The 18,128-nt window shown below is 42.0% G+C and overlaps 1 protein-coding gene across 16 annotated transcripts in view; it reads right to left on the bottom strand.

Annotated features, from left to right (window-relative positions):
* PPFIA2 (PTPRF interacting protein alpha 2) overlaps nt 1-18,128 on the bottom strand; it is a 258,382-nt gene that overhangs the window by 116,536 nt on the left and 123,718 nt on the right. For 8 of the 16 annotated variants that reach the window (XM_033162610.1, XM_033162595.1, XM_033162597.1 and 5 more), the window contains exons 3-4: nt 6,278-6,340; nt 1,985-2,026 (exon numbers count right to left, since the gene is read on the bottom strand). The exons of 3 other annotated variants lie outside the window; for them this stretch is intronic. In XM_033162610.1, coding sequence (XP_033018501.1) covers nt 1,985-2,026; nt 6,278-6,340 — 105 coding nt within the window. Of the gene's footprint in view, nt 1-1,984; nt 2,027-6,277; nt 6,341-9,071; nt 9,269-11,029; nt 11,087-18,128 lie in introns of those variants that run through there. 5 more of the 16 variants (XM_033162599.1, XM_033162603.1, XM_033162609.1 and 2 more) reach the window with 4 other exon arrangements.

The raw sequence follows: 18,128 nt of genomic DNA, 5'->3' as shown, positions 1-18,128 counted from the left end.
ATGGGGGTGGAGACACGCCTTCAGGTATACTGGGCCGAGGCCGTTTAGGCAACCTGTACCCCCCCCCCCAAGATGTTGTTGGGCTATAATTCCCATGATCCCTGGCAATTATCCATTCTGTGTGGGGATGATGGGAGTTGGAGTCCAACATCTTCTGGAGGTTTCCCATACCTGGTGCCTGCCAGCTGACCTCCAACATTTGAAGCAGACGCTCCAGTATTTTGAGGATTCCTAGCCCTAACTGGAGATGCTGGGGATTGAACCTGGGAACTTCTGAATGCAAAACAGAAGCTCTACCACTGAGCTATAGCCCCTCCACCAAGGATTCTGGATGAGATAGAAAGGTGGATGCTGGTTTGGAAGGTCTGATACACCAAATATCTTCTGTTCTTGTGATCCCAAGACATTTGATAAGCCTATAGGTACAATCTCATACACATTCCCAACCCTTCCTCTGGTGCAATATGAAGAAGCCCATGGCCAGCATAATTTCAAATGGTATTTTGAATTGCAGTTTAAGCTGATTTAAGAGCTCTTGCAGAGCAAGTAGACAGGGTATATGTTTTAAATAAATAGGATATGTAGCAGTGCCAAACTTGTAATAAAAAAAGTCTGACTTGCTAATTTTCTAGAAACTTGTAAGTGGCATAAACCCCACCAGTGTCTGTTATTTCATCATTTTCTTTTTTAATTGCTTAAAATTTTTCACACTTCTCTTTACACCATCAGAGTGGTTTTTTGCTCGTACAACTGTGATATTTTCAAGGCATGAAAATGGAATCTGTACCAAATAAGCAGAATCTTGGAATCTGTACCAAATAAACAGAATCTTGGAAAGATTACTACTAAATTAGCACAGAGAGATGGCCAAAGGGTTGTGATTTGGGGTAGGGTTTTTTTTGGTAAGATTTCAGTTCACACATGCATATAAATTCTTTGTGAATGAAGCCTTGCTAAATATATATTCTTGTATGTGCATATATCTATATATGTGCGCATGCAATAGTGTCTGTGTGTATATATACAGTATATATATATATATATATATATATATATATATATATATATATATACACATATATATACACGCGCATGCATGCAGATACAATGCAGTAATGATACACGCTCAAGGAAGCAAGATTCGAGAGCTACTAGTTGCAATGTACAACTAGCTACTTAAGTCATCTGAATCAGGGACATGCTTTTGAACTCAAACTTGCAAAACACAATTTAGTGAATCCATGCTTGTCAGAAGTTCTGTCAATGTGTGGAGAGGGAGTAGCAGACTGTACTTTCTGTCCTCACCATGGCCACACATATTTGAAAGCTGGAATGGAAAACAGGTAGGCAGCCAGTGGCCACAACCTCATTGTATCCACCTGCCGTATCCAATGTACTCATTCTGTTAGTGCAGGGATTTATGCTTGTGCAACAGAACTTTCCTGCCTCTTTTCTCCCCATGAACATCCCACACCCTCCCCAAAAGTGCTCTGGAGGGCTGGGGGAAACCCCAGAACAGATTTAGGGAGTTACAAGGGAAGAAGACGGGGGGAAAGTTGAATTGCACAAATCCTTGCACTGGTGGATTGAGTTACTTAGTGCTAAGATGGAGCTCCCATATTCTTCCATTACAACAGCGTTCCACTTTGTTTCTCCTGGGACACAGCCAGACTGGTAAAGAAAAAGCAATTTATATGTGTTGTATGTGCAATATAACATTGTGCCACCAGATGGCAATGTGGAGTCTCGTTTTTCTCTACTTGTTTTCCCTGTTTAAATTTACAATGCTTTAAACTGAAACGCTTCTTTGATGTGTCTAGATCCAGCCCTGGTTTGTTCTAAAACGTTTCCCTTACTTTCTATGTAGTATACATTACTCTCTCGACCCCACCCTTGCTGTTTGAGACCAAATTGTTAGGTTTCTTCCATGTGAATGTGTGCATGTGTATATATTGCACTAAAAACAGAAAGGAATTATTTTCACCTGTTTTCCAGAACAGTAGCTGCATTGGTCTGCATTGTTCATCTAAAAAACAAACACAAAAATTGGAGTCCATTATCTGCGAGAAACCCTACCAAACTCACTGAGGTTACTGCATAGAGCCATGGGCCTTTCTAGGATGGGGAATTTTTAGGTCTGAGATGGCCATGGTGAAAATTGAAGCGGAGTAGTCCTTATTTCAGATTAGTTAATCCAATGCCTCTCTTGTCCTCCAGCGTGGCTGTAAGGAAGAGATTAAAATCTTCTGATCTTGATCAACCACAGTTTAGTATGTCACCTAAACTGTGGTTTACCTTAACTAAATTTTGATAAGCCAGTTGCTTAAAACAATGGTTTGAAATCGGCATGCTTCACCAACCATTGTTAGGCTTAGCCAGAGTTTGTGAGGGTTTGGGACAACACAGCAGGCTATTGGTTAATCTGCCACAGAAGTGAAAGTGTGCAAGCTCCTTCTTGCAGGAATACTGGAGGAGAAGAGTCTGAGACTTGCCTAAACAATGGTTTAGCATTATGTCTTAAGCAGTCTAGGCTCCTCTCCATGTGATATTGAACACTGTTTTTGCAGAGCTCCCTGTATTACACAGAGAGTTGCATACATCTGTAGGCTCTGTTTCAACCAGCAAATGAAGGCACCCAAGCTCAGTGGCAGAGTGTGCTGCCATGATCCTGCACACATTCAGTACACATAGATTCATTTCTGAAAAGGACTGTGGTATGACAGAGGGGAAAGGGTTGGTACTAATGAATAACATATTTATGTTGTACAACATTAAAAAGGGAACACTATCATTTAAAGAAAACAACATCATAAAGCCAGTAATATAGTAGTATAAAACCACATTAAACTGAATAAAAATAAAAATCCAAGGAATTCACACTTAGAAAAATGGAACCCAATCTTAGGGACCAAAGAAAGTCTGATCAGGTTTTCCAACACTATAACTTTCTGTGAAATACAAAATTCCAGAATGGTGCCTCTTATTATTTATGGGCACATGCCCAATATTGCTTGGGAAAAGAGAGTACTCAAGTGCTTATGGCTTTCATTTCATATTCCAGCTTTTCTCATGCAAAGAATATCCACCAATAGGACTAATAATAAATAAAACCGAATAAACATAGAAGAGAAAGTGAATTGAGGTCTGCAATGAAGACCAGTTTCAAAGAATGCATGCAAAGGAGTTAACAGCTTTTGCTAGCAAATTGTTGACAAATAAGTACGCCCAAGTATGGAGTTAATCTGACCCCCCCCCAAAAAAAATTTGAACTATATTACAACAACAATATTAACAACAGGCCACCTAGCAAAGGGAGAGACCAGACTCTGCAACAAACCCAGATGCTAACTTTAAGAATGCTGTTACAGGATCAAGTAATATTATTTGCAACAGTTATCTGCCCATCTTTTAATATGTTATTACTTGCCAGCAAAGCTTTTCTGCTCCCTGTATAGGACAAACAGATAAGTTTCTATACAGACACAAATCTGACATCATAGAGGGGAAACACTTAGAAATCAGTACTGGAATTTTTATTTATTTACCTAAGACATTCCATTGCTGACCTGCAAGTGGCCATTCATTCTATAATTTTTTAGGCTTCAGCAGAGACAATGCCTTCCTGTCCTACTATGAGTGTCAGCACAATCAATCTGATATTGTTAAGTTAAATATAAAATACTTTTGTTGTGAATGGTAACTTTGCTTATCTTAAACTATATATAGAATGACCACAGCCTTTACTTTTAGCATTTCACTGCCATTTGAACTCATGGTTTACCATTTTTTCTCTATACCAATGAATGGGATGGACATGTATGCATATATGTGCCAGCTGAAGACAAGACTTCATGCATACGATACCCTAATCCACAAAAGTTTATTCCACAAGACTCTTTGTTATCATTTCTGCTACATACTACCGGTAAGCTTTCTAGAAGCTGGATTCTGGTTACTTAAGGAAACAACTTCACCCATACTAGCCTGAGATTTGCATCAGAATGCCTCCATAAGTTCCTGCATTTGAAGATTTGGCTGGTGGGCACTCATAATAGGTGATTGCCCCACATCAGTTACACAGTCACCTCAGCCTGTGGCAGCATGGTTTAAAGTCAGCACAAAAGGAATGAAGACTATAACTGAAAAATACTTACGATGGTTTGTGTAACTGGGCCCTAGGCTAGGTAAAGGTAAAGGTACCCCTGACCATTAAGTCCAGTCGCAGACGACTCTGGGGTCGTGCGCTCATCTAGCTCTATAGGCCGAGGGAGCTGACAGCTTCTGAGTTATGTGGCCAGCATGGCTAAGCCACTTCTGGGGAAACCAGAGCAGTGCATGGAAATGCCATTTACCTTCCCGCCAGAGTGGTACCTATTTATCTACTTGCACTTTGATGTGCTTTTGAACTGCTAGGTGGGCAGGAACTGGGACTGAACAATGGGAGCTCACCCCATTGCGGGGATTCAAACTGCTGACCTTCCGATCAGCAAACTCTAGGCTCTGGTTTAGACCACAGCGCCAAAAGGAATGAAGACTAAAACTGAAAAATACTTAGGATGGTTTGTGTAACTGGGCCCTAGGTTAGTATTCTTAAAAAGCCCAAAATTGCCCCTAGTTACAGTACTGTCTTGGACTTGTTTACTTAGACCTAAGTCCCAATGAGTTTAGTGGAGCTTACTCCAAAGCAAGGGTGCAGAGGTTACCCACTAATCAGGCATTAAAGGTAAAGGGGCCCCTGACTATCAGGTCCAGTCGTGTCCGACTCTGGGGTTGCGGCACTCATCTTGCTCTATAGGCTGAGGGAGCTGGCGTTTGTCCACAGACAGCTTCTGGGTCATGTGGCCAGCATGACAAAGCCGCTTCTGGCAAACCAGAGCAGCGCAAGGAAACGCCGTTTACCTTCCCGCCGGAGCGGTACCTATTTATCTACTTGCACTTTGATGTGCTTTCAAACTGCTAGGTGGGCAGGAGCAGGGACCGAGCAATGGGAGCTCACCCCATGGCAGGGATTTGAACCGCCAACCTTCTGATCAGCAAGCCCTAGGCTCTGTGGTTTAACCCACAGCGCCACCTGGGTCCCAATCAGGCATTACTTCCATAGAATGCTCAGATGTCAGCCCCACTGAATTCTATGGAATCAGGCATTACTTCCATAGAATTCAGTGGGGCTGACATCTGAGCAGAACACCTATAGCAGGGATGGCCAACTTCTAAGAGATTGTGATCTACTCACCCAATTAAAAACTGGCAGTGATCTCCCCCTTTTTGGGGGGATCAGGGCGAAGGAATAAAATAAAAGGTGCACATAAGGAGATCGCTAATGAAACAGTGAGCATCACAGTGAGAGCTTCGTCCTCTGGCATCGTGATCTAGAGGGAGGGGCGATGGGGTCGGCCCAGATGGAGGAGCCAGCGATCGACTGCGATCTACCAAAACTTCCTGGGGATCGACCAGTAGATCAAGATCAACCTGTTGGACATCCCTGACCTATAGGATTGCCCTGCCAATAAAACCTAAGAGGCTGCTCTAATAGTGATATCTATGGATGATTGAAATCTGCTTATTCAAATAACTGTCCTGTACATATGTAAATGATTCAAGAATACATTAACTTTTGTTATTGTTCTAGATTTTGACCTGTATATATATATATATATATATATATATATATATATATATATATATATATATATATATATATATATATATATAAATGTTGTGTGTATGCTGGGGTGGGAAGGAAACAGCAGGAAGCAGAGTCATTGAGTATCCTAGAGGATACATCTGAGAGATGTTATATTTCAGTATACGATAGACGCGAAGTTATTCATTTTCTGCAAGTGGCTGTTGTTGCTGGGGTGATAGCGGATTATGTAGAATGCAAAGACTGCTACTGTACTACAAGCTTATGAATAAGGTTTACTAAGAAAGAACAACTTTAACTCCTTGGGTGATCAGGCCAAGTTTAGAAGTTAGAAAAAAAACATGGCCTTGAGGTGCTGCATCCTTCCTTCCAAATGATGAGAACTCTGCGCTGGAAGGATGCAACTCTGAGAGAACTGTGGCAATGTAATCACAGACATTACTAGCAAAGCTGTCAAATTATAAGAGAAATGCTTTAACGGCCACTCAGTAAGCAGCTTAGATCCTTCACTTGTAGTATAATACACAGCATGCCTGGAATGAACATGATGCCGTAAGATGACAGAAGAGCAAATTCACATAATGAGATTTTACATTTATAATCAGACAAAAATCCAAGATATGTAGAACATACATTAGGGCAGGATATGGTCCTTTGAATGTTATTCTCAATGTTCGTACCAGCAGCAACCGTCATCTGAAAAAGTGTGCAACAGAGAGTCCACTGAATTGAAAGGATTTGCTTTAAAAACACACACACATATAAATAATGCGACAGAAACATCAATGTATTTTCATTTCCACTCAACTGCGACAGTTAACCTTACTGCAAAGCGTGTCATAAAATCTCACATTGCAAATTAAAAATTATTGTTGATTAGCATAGTAAGAACATATTGCTGATTGTAGAGCAAACAGGCTATTATTGATTGAAAAACACCAGAAAACCATTACTTGTATGCAATATGCTTATAGTTTAGTTCTGATGACTTTAGAGTAAACAGAAACGTGGAGTTCAAGGTCATGATCCCACAGAGGAGTTCTCCTGCACAAGGCCAATTGCAACAAATGGGAGTTGTGCAAGGACAACACTAAGTCAGCATGTCAGTCCCATTCATTTTTAACAGTGCATGCACAAGAGAACATCTGCCTGGATTGTACCCCATATCCAGGGCGCTATTCTGCACTATACATTTAAAGGGTCCTCATACCACTTGAAACAGCCATGACTCCCCGCAGGGAATCCTGGGAGCTTTAGTTTGTTAAGGGTACTGAGAATTGTTAGATCAATTTTCCCTCACAGAGCTACAATTCACAAAGGTCTCTGGGAAGAGGAAGGGACTGCTAAACTACTATGAGAACTGTAGGTCTCTGAGCGGAATAGGGAGCACCCTTAAACTCCAACTCCCAGCATTCTTTGGGCAGGAAATCTCAGCTAATTAAAGTGGTATGCTGCTGCTGCTTTAACTGTACTGTATAGTACAAATGGGGCCCAAACCAATGTGTGTTGCCATTGACATTCAAGACTATTCTGCACACAGTACTTGCTGGCAACTCACATACTTATGAGCATTATGAATCTTGAAGTCACACAAACACATCATGCCAAAATTTGTTATGCAACCAAGTTTATTGGCTGAGCCAAGCCTTGCGGACTTTGAAATTATATACAAATCATTTATATTTTGTTGCACTTTTTAGACATATTCATGAAAGGAATAAAATTTATAACACAATAATAGTTATGCTTTCTCTACTTTACAAGATAAAGTGCTTTTTTATTTGATGCAAACATAAAATTTTCACAACCTGAAACAAGTAGCTTTTGTCCGCACATGTTTAAAATGCTCTTTCTTTTTTATGTTCCTGCTAAACTGTCTGGCAGGAATTTACAACGCATTGGTGAAATTATTTCTTGCTGCTTGCAAATGTTTAGAAATTTAGATCATGATCCAAGGGACTCTGCACAAATCTTAATTCCACCTCCCCACTCACTCCTGAGAGTTTTAGTCTCATAAGGCACATTCAAACTGCCCTTTAAACTCACTTGAGTTCAAACAAAATAGTCAGGATTTGGCACAATGAATATTTACCAAAAAAAAGTGGGGTGTGGGAATACCACTATCAGCACTTTCCTTTTCAAAATTCGCAAAACTGATTTTTCAAGTTTAAAGAGAAACACTCAGGAAAAAATATTACCCTGTGTCCACAGTGTGTATGTGTGCTTCTGGAGAATGGCTATACAGACTGTGACAGGACACCTGGAGAAGTATGCAACAAAGTTTTAGTCAGAGTAGACCTACAATGGAATTATTGGACCTAACTTCGTCACGTTCATTAATTTCAGTGGGTCTACATAGTTGCAAACCACTCATAAGAATTAATCATTGAGCCACACATATCAAGACTCCTCTACAGATAACATGCAGGTCTAACAATATCAGTATTCTGTTGTTGTTGTTGTTGTTGTTGTTGTTGTTGTTGTTGTTTTACCTTTTCAAGGTAAGAAATAGAAGTTTTGTTCCAATCTGCCTAAAAATAAACCCTATATACTCATCAGTATTATAGATAGGGATGAAATGTGGGGTGGAGGAGGGGCAGAGAGCTAAATTCATTATTATTTATGAATGGACACTACTGTATAAATGAATGAATGAATGAATGAATGAATGAATGAATAAATAAAATTTATTATTTATGCCCCGCCCATCTGGCTGGGTTTCCCCAGCCACTCTGGGCGGCTTCCAACAGAATGTTAAAATACAATAATCTATTAAACATTACAAGCTTCCCTAAACAGGGCTGCCTTCAGATGTCTTCTAAAAGTCTGGAGTAATAATAATAATTTATTTATTTGATATTTAATTTATTAAGTTCAGTTTGCTGAGAAAGCGAAACACAATGTCACCACTTTACCAATTAAGCTCACATTAAACATGCAGGAGGGTTCTTAAAAACTGGAAAGTCATGGAAGTTTTATAAGAACCATTAAAAAAGCAGGCGGTAAACTGGTTTCCCAAAACTGTATTTTCACAATGAAAATATGTCGTAATTGTAGCATTCCGTGGCCCCATCTGCACAATTATAGCAGTACCATACCACTTCTCCAACAAGCGCCACGGAAACTGCCGTTTCTTTGGGGTGCTGAGAAGTTGCTAGAAGATTCCTATTCCCCTCTGCAATTCCCAGAGTGGTTTAGCAATAGATCCCTCTTCCCAGGGAACTCTGGGAATTGTAGGTGTGAGTGGGGAGGCTGGAATAGAGATCTTCTAACAAGTCTCAGCATCCTTGATAAACTACAGTTCTGAAGATTCTTGGGGAGAAGCCATTATTGCTCAAAGTGGTCTGAAAGCACTTTAAATGTATACCTCCATGTTTATAAAAGGAAGAGAGTGAGTATCTGTCACGGTAAACAGCAGCGGCCTTACCACGCTACGTGCAGAACAACAGCCAGGATTCCAGATCTTGATCCTCTGTAGCCAGCCAGCCAGATCCATTGAACATACTCAGCTGCCATAGCACAAGCAATCATTTGCTCTATGTCAGCTAAAGCAGCCCTCCAGACTTGGCAAGTGACACAGATGTGGCCAGCTCTGCTCAACTTGCCCTTCGACCCCCTTACAATAAGCAGTGGCTGTTAACATTCAGGGCTCTACAGGGCATTAGAGCCGCTGTTACTTTGGACCCTCTCCCTTCCGCTGCCTAGGTACCAAAAGACAGCTGGCAATCCTTGGCTGAAGGCAGATGTTGCATCAGTGCTGAAGAAGTGAGGTCACAGAGCTAATGCAAAGGGGTGTTGTGCCCTCAGCAACTGCATCACACCTGATTCTATTATTCTTTGCCTGAGAAAAATGGCAGAGTCATAAGTTACACTGGGCATCACTTAGTTTTTCAGTGTTTTAGCATTTCTAGAGATCCTTCCAAAAATTCTGAATGCTGAAAAGATCTCTTTTCTATGTTCACTAGTGCATGCATTTCATTCGTGTCACAATTTACTTTTAGGTTCCCCCCCGCTGTGCAGATAAAGTAGGTCCTATCATTAGGGATCTTCTGATAGTGCCACATTAGTTTTACCCACTTATTAATGTCATTTTGTTCAGGATCCCACTAGTGCTTTAATTGATTCGGAAGGTTTATCCATGTCTAGGCCCTAACTCTCCATAGCAAAGTCCATTGGGTACGATTCAATGACTCTGGCTGTGTGTAACACCACACACTGAAAGCATGTTACTTCTCCCAAAGAACCCTGGTAACTGTAGTTTACCCCTCACAGAGTTACAATCTCCAGCACCCTTTTAAAAACTACAATTCCCAAGATTTTTTTGGGGGCGGGGCAAGCCATGTGATTATAAGTGATTTAAATGAGTTTTAAATGTACGTTGCGCACACAGCCTGTGACCTAGAAGGCATCATCACAGTCATACCTGTTAAAAAAGCAGAAAAGTAAACTACACATGTTATCAACCTTGACTTTGAATCCTTCAGATTCTTTTTCATGGCTTTTTAAAACAACAACAGCCAGAGAATGCTGAATCCAGATCAGGAACTTGGCACAAGAAGAAAATACTTAATTTTTTGCCTCATGGCAGTCCCCACCTCACCCGACCCCCTTCTCCAAGCTACAATTTGCTTCAAATAGCAGCTTCAAGAAAAATGATCATTTTCATCTACAGATCTCTGCATCATGGTTCAGATCCAGACCAGATCTTTCTGGGGGTTTTTTGTTTTTGTTTTTTTTAAGAAGAAAATCCCAAGCACAGAATTCAAAGACATGGTTAATTTTGCATCTAGTTTGAACCTTAAAATCCTACCGATGTATCTGATGCTCTCATATGCATTTGAGCATCATTTCTAATTCTTCGGCCTCTGCAATCCTAATAGCCTGACCCTGTTCATGTTTACTAGAAAATAATTCTTACTGGAGGTACTTCCATATTAGTGTGCTAAGGAGCATAAATTGAGTCTCTCTCGCTCTCTCTCAAAAAAGGTATGCAGATAGTTTCCCCAGTGAAAATTATATAGATGACATATTTCCAGAGATCCTTTAACTAGAATAAAAAATAAGCACAGTACTTGAAGATTCATTTGTATGTTCCTTGCACAATACTCAGAATGACCCTTCATTTGGCGAATGAAGTGATTTATACGGCCCACTCTCTTCAGGTCCATCAAAGTTGCCTTTGTGACTGTCACCTTATCTGTAACAGTCAGCTTGTTCTATGTAGACATTGATCTTTTGTTGTTAAGAGTACTGAATCAAACAGCCTGCTTTTATTTCTGCCGCCTTTTAAAAAGATAAACCACTGATTGATTGGGCTGTTGGCTTTGCCCCTATCATCCTTAGCCAGCCAATTTCGCCTTATAGCATCATTCTGAAACCATTTACCTGGGAAGCTTACCACCAAAACCAGTCAGAACACTGTCTAGTAGGCTGGTGTCAAGATTTCCTGTTAGAGTCTTCTACATGGGTCAATCAATGTGCACCTGCCTCCAGAATATTTTAGCCATTCTGTCATCATATACATTTATGTGGGGTAATCTTCTGTCCTCTGACTCTACAGCCCTCAACCATTTAAAGGCTGCCTACATCCTCAAAAGATTCTACCCTTTCTGCTCCACATTCTTAGAACTACTTAGAACTCCTGTCTGATTCCAAACCTCTTAGTTAGGGCATCATCAACCAAGTGCCTACAGGTGCCAGTGTGCCTGCCAATACCATCTAAGGTGACTATGAAATGTCTCAGTCAATATCCCTTCAGAAATCCACAATACACAAGGCAATGTTTGCCCTTCTTGCTCAGTTCCTGTATGCACTTCCTCAGCCTCTCCAACATTGAGCATGCCTGCTTAAGCATGCCCATACTTCAATGGATGCCACCATTGGACATGCTCCTTCCTTTCCATTCCAAATAGAGGAGAGGTGCAAAGAGTGAGCACAGGAGTTGCTGATGTCGGTACTTCCCTCTCCCCATCAATGGGGCAGCTGATGGGGGGGTGCATGACTGCATCATCTTGCACTCCTCTTTCTCCTTCCTTCCCTCTCTCCCTCATCCTCTCCCTCTCCAGTTTGGCGGTCCCTGTGTTATACCAGAACCCCACAGTAGCCACTCTGTGATTGGCACCCCCCAGCACTCTATTAAAATTCAAATGTGCCCAATGGCTTAAAAAGGTTGGTGACCCATATCTCATTCCCTTCAAATCATAGAACTGTAGAGCTGGAAGGGGTCTCAAGGGTCATCTAGTCCAACTCCCTGCAATGCAGGAATAATTCCCTCTTCAGAACTCACCTTTTCCATGAAGACTTGGGTAGAAACTCCAAGTTGCCCCACCCCTACTGTAACTCTGCCAAAACACATGCAGCTGGAACAACTGCACATACTTGCCCTGTTTAACCCGGCTTTCCCTTAGCTTCCTTTCCACTATTGCTTCTCCTATGCTAATCCTTATCTTATTCTCCAATGATACTTATGAGAAACCCACAGTCCTTACAGGTTGGTTGCAACAGCTTCCCCTCCTGCTGTTTCCCCTGGTGGTAGAAAACATGCATAAAGGTAAAGGTAAAGGGACCCCTGACCCATTAGGTCCAGTTGTGATGACTCTGGGGTTGCGGCGCTCATCTTGCTTTACTGGCCAAGGGAGCCAGAGTATAGCTTCCGGGTCACGTGGCCAGCATGACTAAGCCACTTGTGGTGAACCAGAGCAGCACACAGAAACCCCATTTACCTTCCTGCCAGAGCAGTACCTATTTATCTACTTGCACTTTGACGTGCTTTTGAACTGCTAGGTTGGCAGGAGCAGGGACCGAACAACAGGAGGTCACCCCATCACAGGGATTTGAACTGCCAACCTTCTGATCAGCAAGCCCTAGGCTCTGTTTAACCCACGGTGCCAACATGCATAGAATACTATAAAAAAAGCAAATGTATGCAAGTATCTCGCTTTGCACTGTATATTCTGATCACAAAAAGTAAGCTTCCCAGTTCCTTTTTATCCACATAAATATCCTCCCTGCTACTCTCTCCCTTCTGATTTGTCCTATGTCCCTATATGATTTTTTTACAACAGAAACATGGAAAACTTTAATATATGTCAACCCCATACTTTCAAAATCACAAGGCTTCGAATCAGTACTTAGTCAGAGATAAGAACGTGATACAAGATCGATGCCTATGAATCAGAGGAAGAATTTTCTTGGAGACCTCCCAACAAACTATCCACGCTTATGCCCACATAAAAACTGATTTACAAAAAGACTTACTGCATTAATTAGGCAATACTACATATATTTCCATATTGGGATGGGGGGGGGGCAAAACAGAGCTTGGCGTTCATAGCCATGAGTCTCTGACAAAAGCTGCCTTGAAAAGAGTAAGAAAAACTGCAACTTTTAATAAAGTTGTGGCAGAGCATTCTGCCCTTTGAAGTGTTAGCTTGATGGCTATATGGAGAGGGGCTCATAAAATGATAGCAGAAAGCATTTGGTAATTAACTCGACATGCACAAGGTCATATCCAACACTGCTGCTCAACCAGCACAGCAGACATCAACTTGCACATAGGAACTGACCCTTTTCCTCTTCTGCTGCTTCCCCTACACCTCAAAATCTGGAGGACCCTTCAGAGCCGATTTTGAAGGATTGTGGGGAAAGGAGAGGAGGGAGAAGTCCTGAGGTGCAAGTTGCACTCCACACATGCAGTACTGGATATAATCCACAGCCTCCCTCTTTCCCCCACTCCCCGTTCAATAAGTCATTTTTGTGGCATATCCCCAACAAGTATCTATCCAACCATTTAGTGGAGATCAAACTCTGCATTCCCCACTTGTAGGCAACATACAACTAGACTTTGTTGTTGTTGTTCAGTCGTGTCCGACTCTTCGTGACCCCATGGACCAGAGCACACCAGGCACCCCTATCCTCCACTGCCTCCTTAGCTTCTGCATTACTGGATAGTAGCCCTGATGTAAAAATACTGAACCAATGTTTCGCTCCCGTAAAAGAAAAGTAAAAACAGAGCTGAACAAAAAGACTTTTGCTTTAAGACAATGTCTAATTCTGCAACTTTGATAGGCAGTAGCCCTATTCACAAATGACTTGTGTGTAGGGCATTTGCATTCTGAAGCAAATAATAACAACTTCTAACGGTTATAGACTGAGGTATGCTTCAAAATTCACAATCATAAATTGTTAATTCTGTGTTGGATTGTCTTCCAATGACTATAATCAGAATGCTGCTCTTAAAATAAAGTTATTTACCCATACAAAAATGGATTGAAATTTACAATAAGCTAAACAGTAATATATTCAAAATGAACAGCCCAAATACACGCTATAGATGATAGATTAGATAGATAGATAGATAGATAGATAGATATGCTTTCAACGCCACCATCAAAAACTTTCCTTTAATACATCCCTCAGAAATGCTGTGATTCAGGTACTTAACATGTAGGTGGGGAGTTTTCTTCCCTTTTCCTTCTTGTTACAAAAGAAGGTTAGAAACAACAACAAAATGTCAAAACACTGGAATAACTCACTACACAAATGTCAACAACCAAGCAAGAATGTTGATACTGTCACACACACAAAAAGGTGTCAAAGGAACAAATACTCAAGAACAAAAAATTATAAAATCTAAGCACATCTCAATACCACCTCCACCAACAGCTCTAAAAGTCAACCAGTGACAGCACCACTCATGCCAACCCACAACACAGAGCCATCCCTGTCTCTTCAGCCTAAATCACCACAGCCCACCACCTCCCATTAATAACCGCAAAGATTCCCTATTATAAGAACCGGGAAACTGAAGAATAGGAATGCTTCTAGTCTAGATCCACTTCTGGTTCATCTAGGTCTTCATTTCAGCTCTCCAGATCCCGAACACCACTCCCTGATCCTTATACAGCAATCCTTATACAAACACTCAAACCTGGAATTGAGTGTTCCAGTTTGTGAATGTTCTTTGGAACCTGAACATCCGGTGTGGCTTGTGGCTTCTGATTGGCTGCAGGGGCTTCCAAACATTTTGGAAGTTGAACAGACTTCCAGAACAGATTCTGTTCAGCTTCCAAGGTATGATTGTATTTCAAATCACAAAGCCATTTTGCATTTCAACCATGTTTTGATGATGTATACCCTCCCTGCTGTTTCCCAATGCTATAATAAGGGAATTTCCCACAAAAAAGGAAAAGGTTGACAGCTATGATACAGATGCAAATTTATTTTGAACCTACACTGGAACTCGGCATTTCTAGCAAATTCCCTGAAATTCAGGTAACTAAGGTGCAGGGCAATATCCTCCACTACATACGACAACTCTGGATAAAAGATCTCAAATGTCATATCCTTGTGGTTCCATGTGTGGACAAACAAGTAATATTTGATTAATGAAACATGCAGGCTTGTTAACTCTTCTGCTTGAACTCTTCTGGTTGAACTCTTCTGCTACCAGATAGGCTTCTCTGTGATAGTTGGAGAAACCCTACTTGCCACCTGAGGGAGGTCCTATAATTTGGCACTATTCGTAATGCCTTGTGTGCCCTTGTCTTCTACTAGTTAGATTTGGAACTCCTGTCTCCTACTGATTGTACATGCTCCTAAACTCCCCCCCCCCCACAAAAAACCACCACTCACAAATAACGGCCCTCAAGCATCAAACATTTTGATGCTTATGAAGTATAACAGCAATCCTTACTTACAAAAGGCATTTGTATTTGTCAAACATGAAGCTAGTTGAAAATAAGTTACAGAAGGGATTCATGCTATCAATCATGGTTACTTGTTTTTTGACAGCCGACACAATTTCCCCAGTATAATATTGCAACTTGTTCCACAAGATATTGCTGTGGGAGAAGGGGGAGTTGTGGGAGGGAAGGAAGCTAGGGAGAGATACAAAGATAGAAATACAAGTTTAATATGGGGGAGAAGGGGATGGGTCAGATAGAGTTCTCTCAACTTTAGCAGAAGCGGAAAGAGACAGCACAAAGCATTTACAGGAGACTGTGATAGCCACCAACTTGGATGACATCAAAAGAGAGAATGAGACATATTTGTGATGGATTATCCATGGCTACTAGCCATGATTGCTATGTTTTATCTCCAATGGTGGAGGCATTTTGCCTTTGACTGCTGATTGCTGGGACAGATGCAGTTACATTTCGTCTCTGCTTGGAGGTTTCCCATGGCTGCTGTGGAAACAGAGGCCTGGGTTAGATGGGTCCTTGGCCTGATAGAGCAGGTCTTTCCTTACATTATTATGTTCTTATCGTTCATGGAGAAAACAGGTTGATGTGAGGCTAGGACACAAACAACTTTGATTGAAGGACTGGGCAGAAAGCAGAAGAAGTGAGGGAAAGGGAGACAAAGCAGAACCCTTACTAGATCTCAGGATCCTTTCTGATTCTAGGCTACATCTTCTCCCTCTGCTTAACCCAGAAGGCCTGGCTTCTTTCTGTTTCATAAAAAAAAACACAGGAAGGTCACCTTATCACAGGCACTAGGCACCAAATGCGATCTGGGGGACTCTTCAAATTGGACAGAACAAGGAAGCAGCAAAAGTATGGAAGGTATGGCAGTGGAAGGAGCAGGAAACAAGAGGGAGGAAAGGGGGCAGGAGGCCTTGCAGGACCAGACTTGGGGCAACCCCTTCTTCTCAATTCCATCACAATGAAACTGGAAACATCATAACATGATGCAAGTGATCTTTACACAGGAAAGTATATTTGATCACTCACTAATGCGCTCTTTAAGCAGCTTAATTTGCTCTGGTTTAGTATTATTTTCTTAACAGAGGGACACCACCAGACTGTTGAACAACCCCACAAATGACTGGATTAATTTGTAAATATGGAGATCAGAAAGGAAAACCAAAGAAAGGATAACCCCACCTGCTGGTAGCTGTGTTCACGCACTGCCCATTTGCGTGTTTAGACCTTTTACCTTTCCCCAAAATAAATTCACACAGGAGTTAGATATTTGGCTTGGTTTTTGGCAGAAATTTAGGCCACAACTTTATTGATTACAATCAAGTGAGTGGTTGCATAGGTTCTGGTTCAACTATCTCCCTGCACCCATGCAGGCAGTGCTGTCCCAGAGCCTCGTTCATAGGACAGCCATGGATGAACACCAGGGACGGCTGATGGAGGGAACACCAAACAGCCTCCCTGATGTCCCCTGGACTCGGGCGTGGGCCGAACCCCTTTCAGGGAACGCCAAACCAGTGAGTCCTTGGATTCCTTTACCAGAATATCCTGTCATTGCATAGGCATGGCCACAGTCACGTGCCACACCTATCACCTGAACCAGAGCCTATCCGCAACCTTACAAGTTGTGACGATTTGCTACGCAGCAGGCGAAACCCAAATGGCACCAGCCAATCAGCCTAGTGGGGGAAATTCCTGCTGTGCCCTTGCCCCAAAAGCAGGCGACACACGACGGCATAGCATGGTCAAGCGCAAGCCCTAAATATAGGGAGAGGTGGGCAGGTGTTCCGATGTGAAAGCCCCAAAGAGGAAGCTCGTAAGCCTCGCATGGGTTTATATAGGTCCCATGTTGCTGCTTCTTCAAGGCACCCCATTGGCCAGATTGCACCCAAACAACACGGGACCCACCTATCAGGGGTTGTGTCTGTTCCAGGATTACCCACCCACAACACCGGGTCAGGTGGCCAGGTCCCACCGCAACACGTGCCCTCTTTAATGGAGGACCTGATCTAACGAGGCAATGCATGGTACTCTGAGAAAAAGGTTTCCTTCCACCAGCTGTTAGTTTAACTAGTGACACAGGAGCCACAGATGAAGAAGATGAAGATGAAGATGAAGATGAAGAAGAAGAAGAAGAAGAAGAAGAAGAAGAAGAAGAAGAAGAAGAGTTTGGATTTGATATCCCGCTTTTCACTACCCGAAGGAGTCTCAAAGCGGCTAACATTCTCCTTTCCCTTCCTTCCCCACAACAAACACTCTGTGAGGTGAGCGGGGCTGAGAGACTTCAGAGAAGTGTGACTAGCCCAATGTCACCCAGCAGCTGCATGTGGAGGAGTGGGGATGCGAACCCGGTTCCCCAGATTACGAGTCTACCGCTCTTAACCACTACACCACACTGGCTTTCAGGAAATGATGCACAGATTCCCGATAAACACACACACACACACACACACACACACACACACTTCCAGAAGAAAGAAACGGATTCTGATTTTTCATTGCTGCTGCTTCACATTAAGTTTGCAAAGGTGGTGGCGGTGGCAGCAAAACTGCTGCTTTTATTTTATTATTATTTATCTCATAAAATCTATATACCACTTTTTTTTTTAAAGAAACCCTCAAAGATTAAAAAGTTTAACCCAGACTTTGCTAAAATGGTGCCTCCCAGATGTCTTGGACTACAACTCCCACCAGCACCAACTAGCACAGCCATGCTGGCTGGGCTTGATGGGAGCAGCAGTCCAAAGGAGATAACCAGGTAAGTGAAGGCCGGGTTAACTACA

This window comes from Lacerta agilis, chromosome 10, assembly GCF_009819535.1.
Source record: "Lacerta agilis isolate rLacAgi1 chromosome 10, rLacAgi1.pri, whole genome shotgun sequence".
In the NCBI taxonomy this organism is placed as follows: domain Eukaryota; kingdom Metazoa; phylum Chordata; class Lepidosauria; order Squamata; family Lacertidae; genus Lacerta; species Lacerta agilis.
This window is presented reverse-complemented; position numbering and strand designations above follow the sequence as displayed.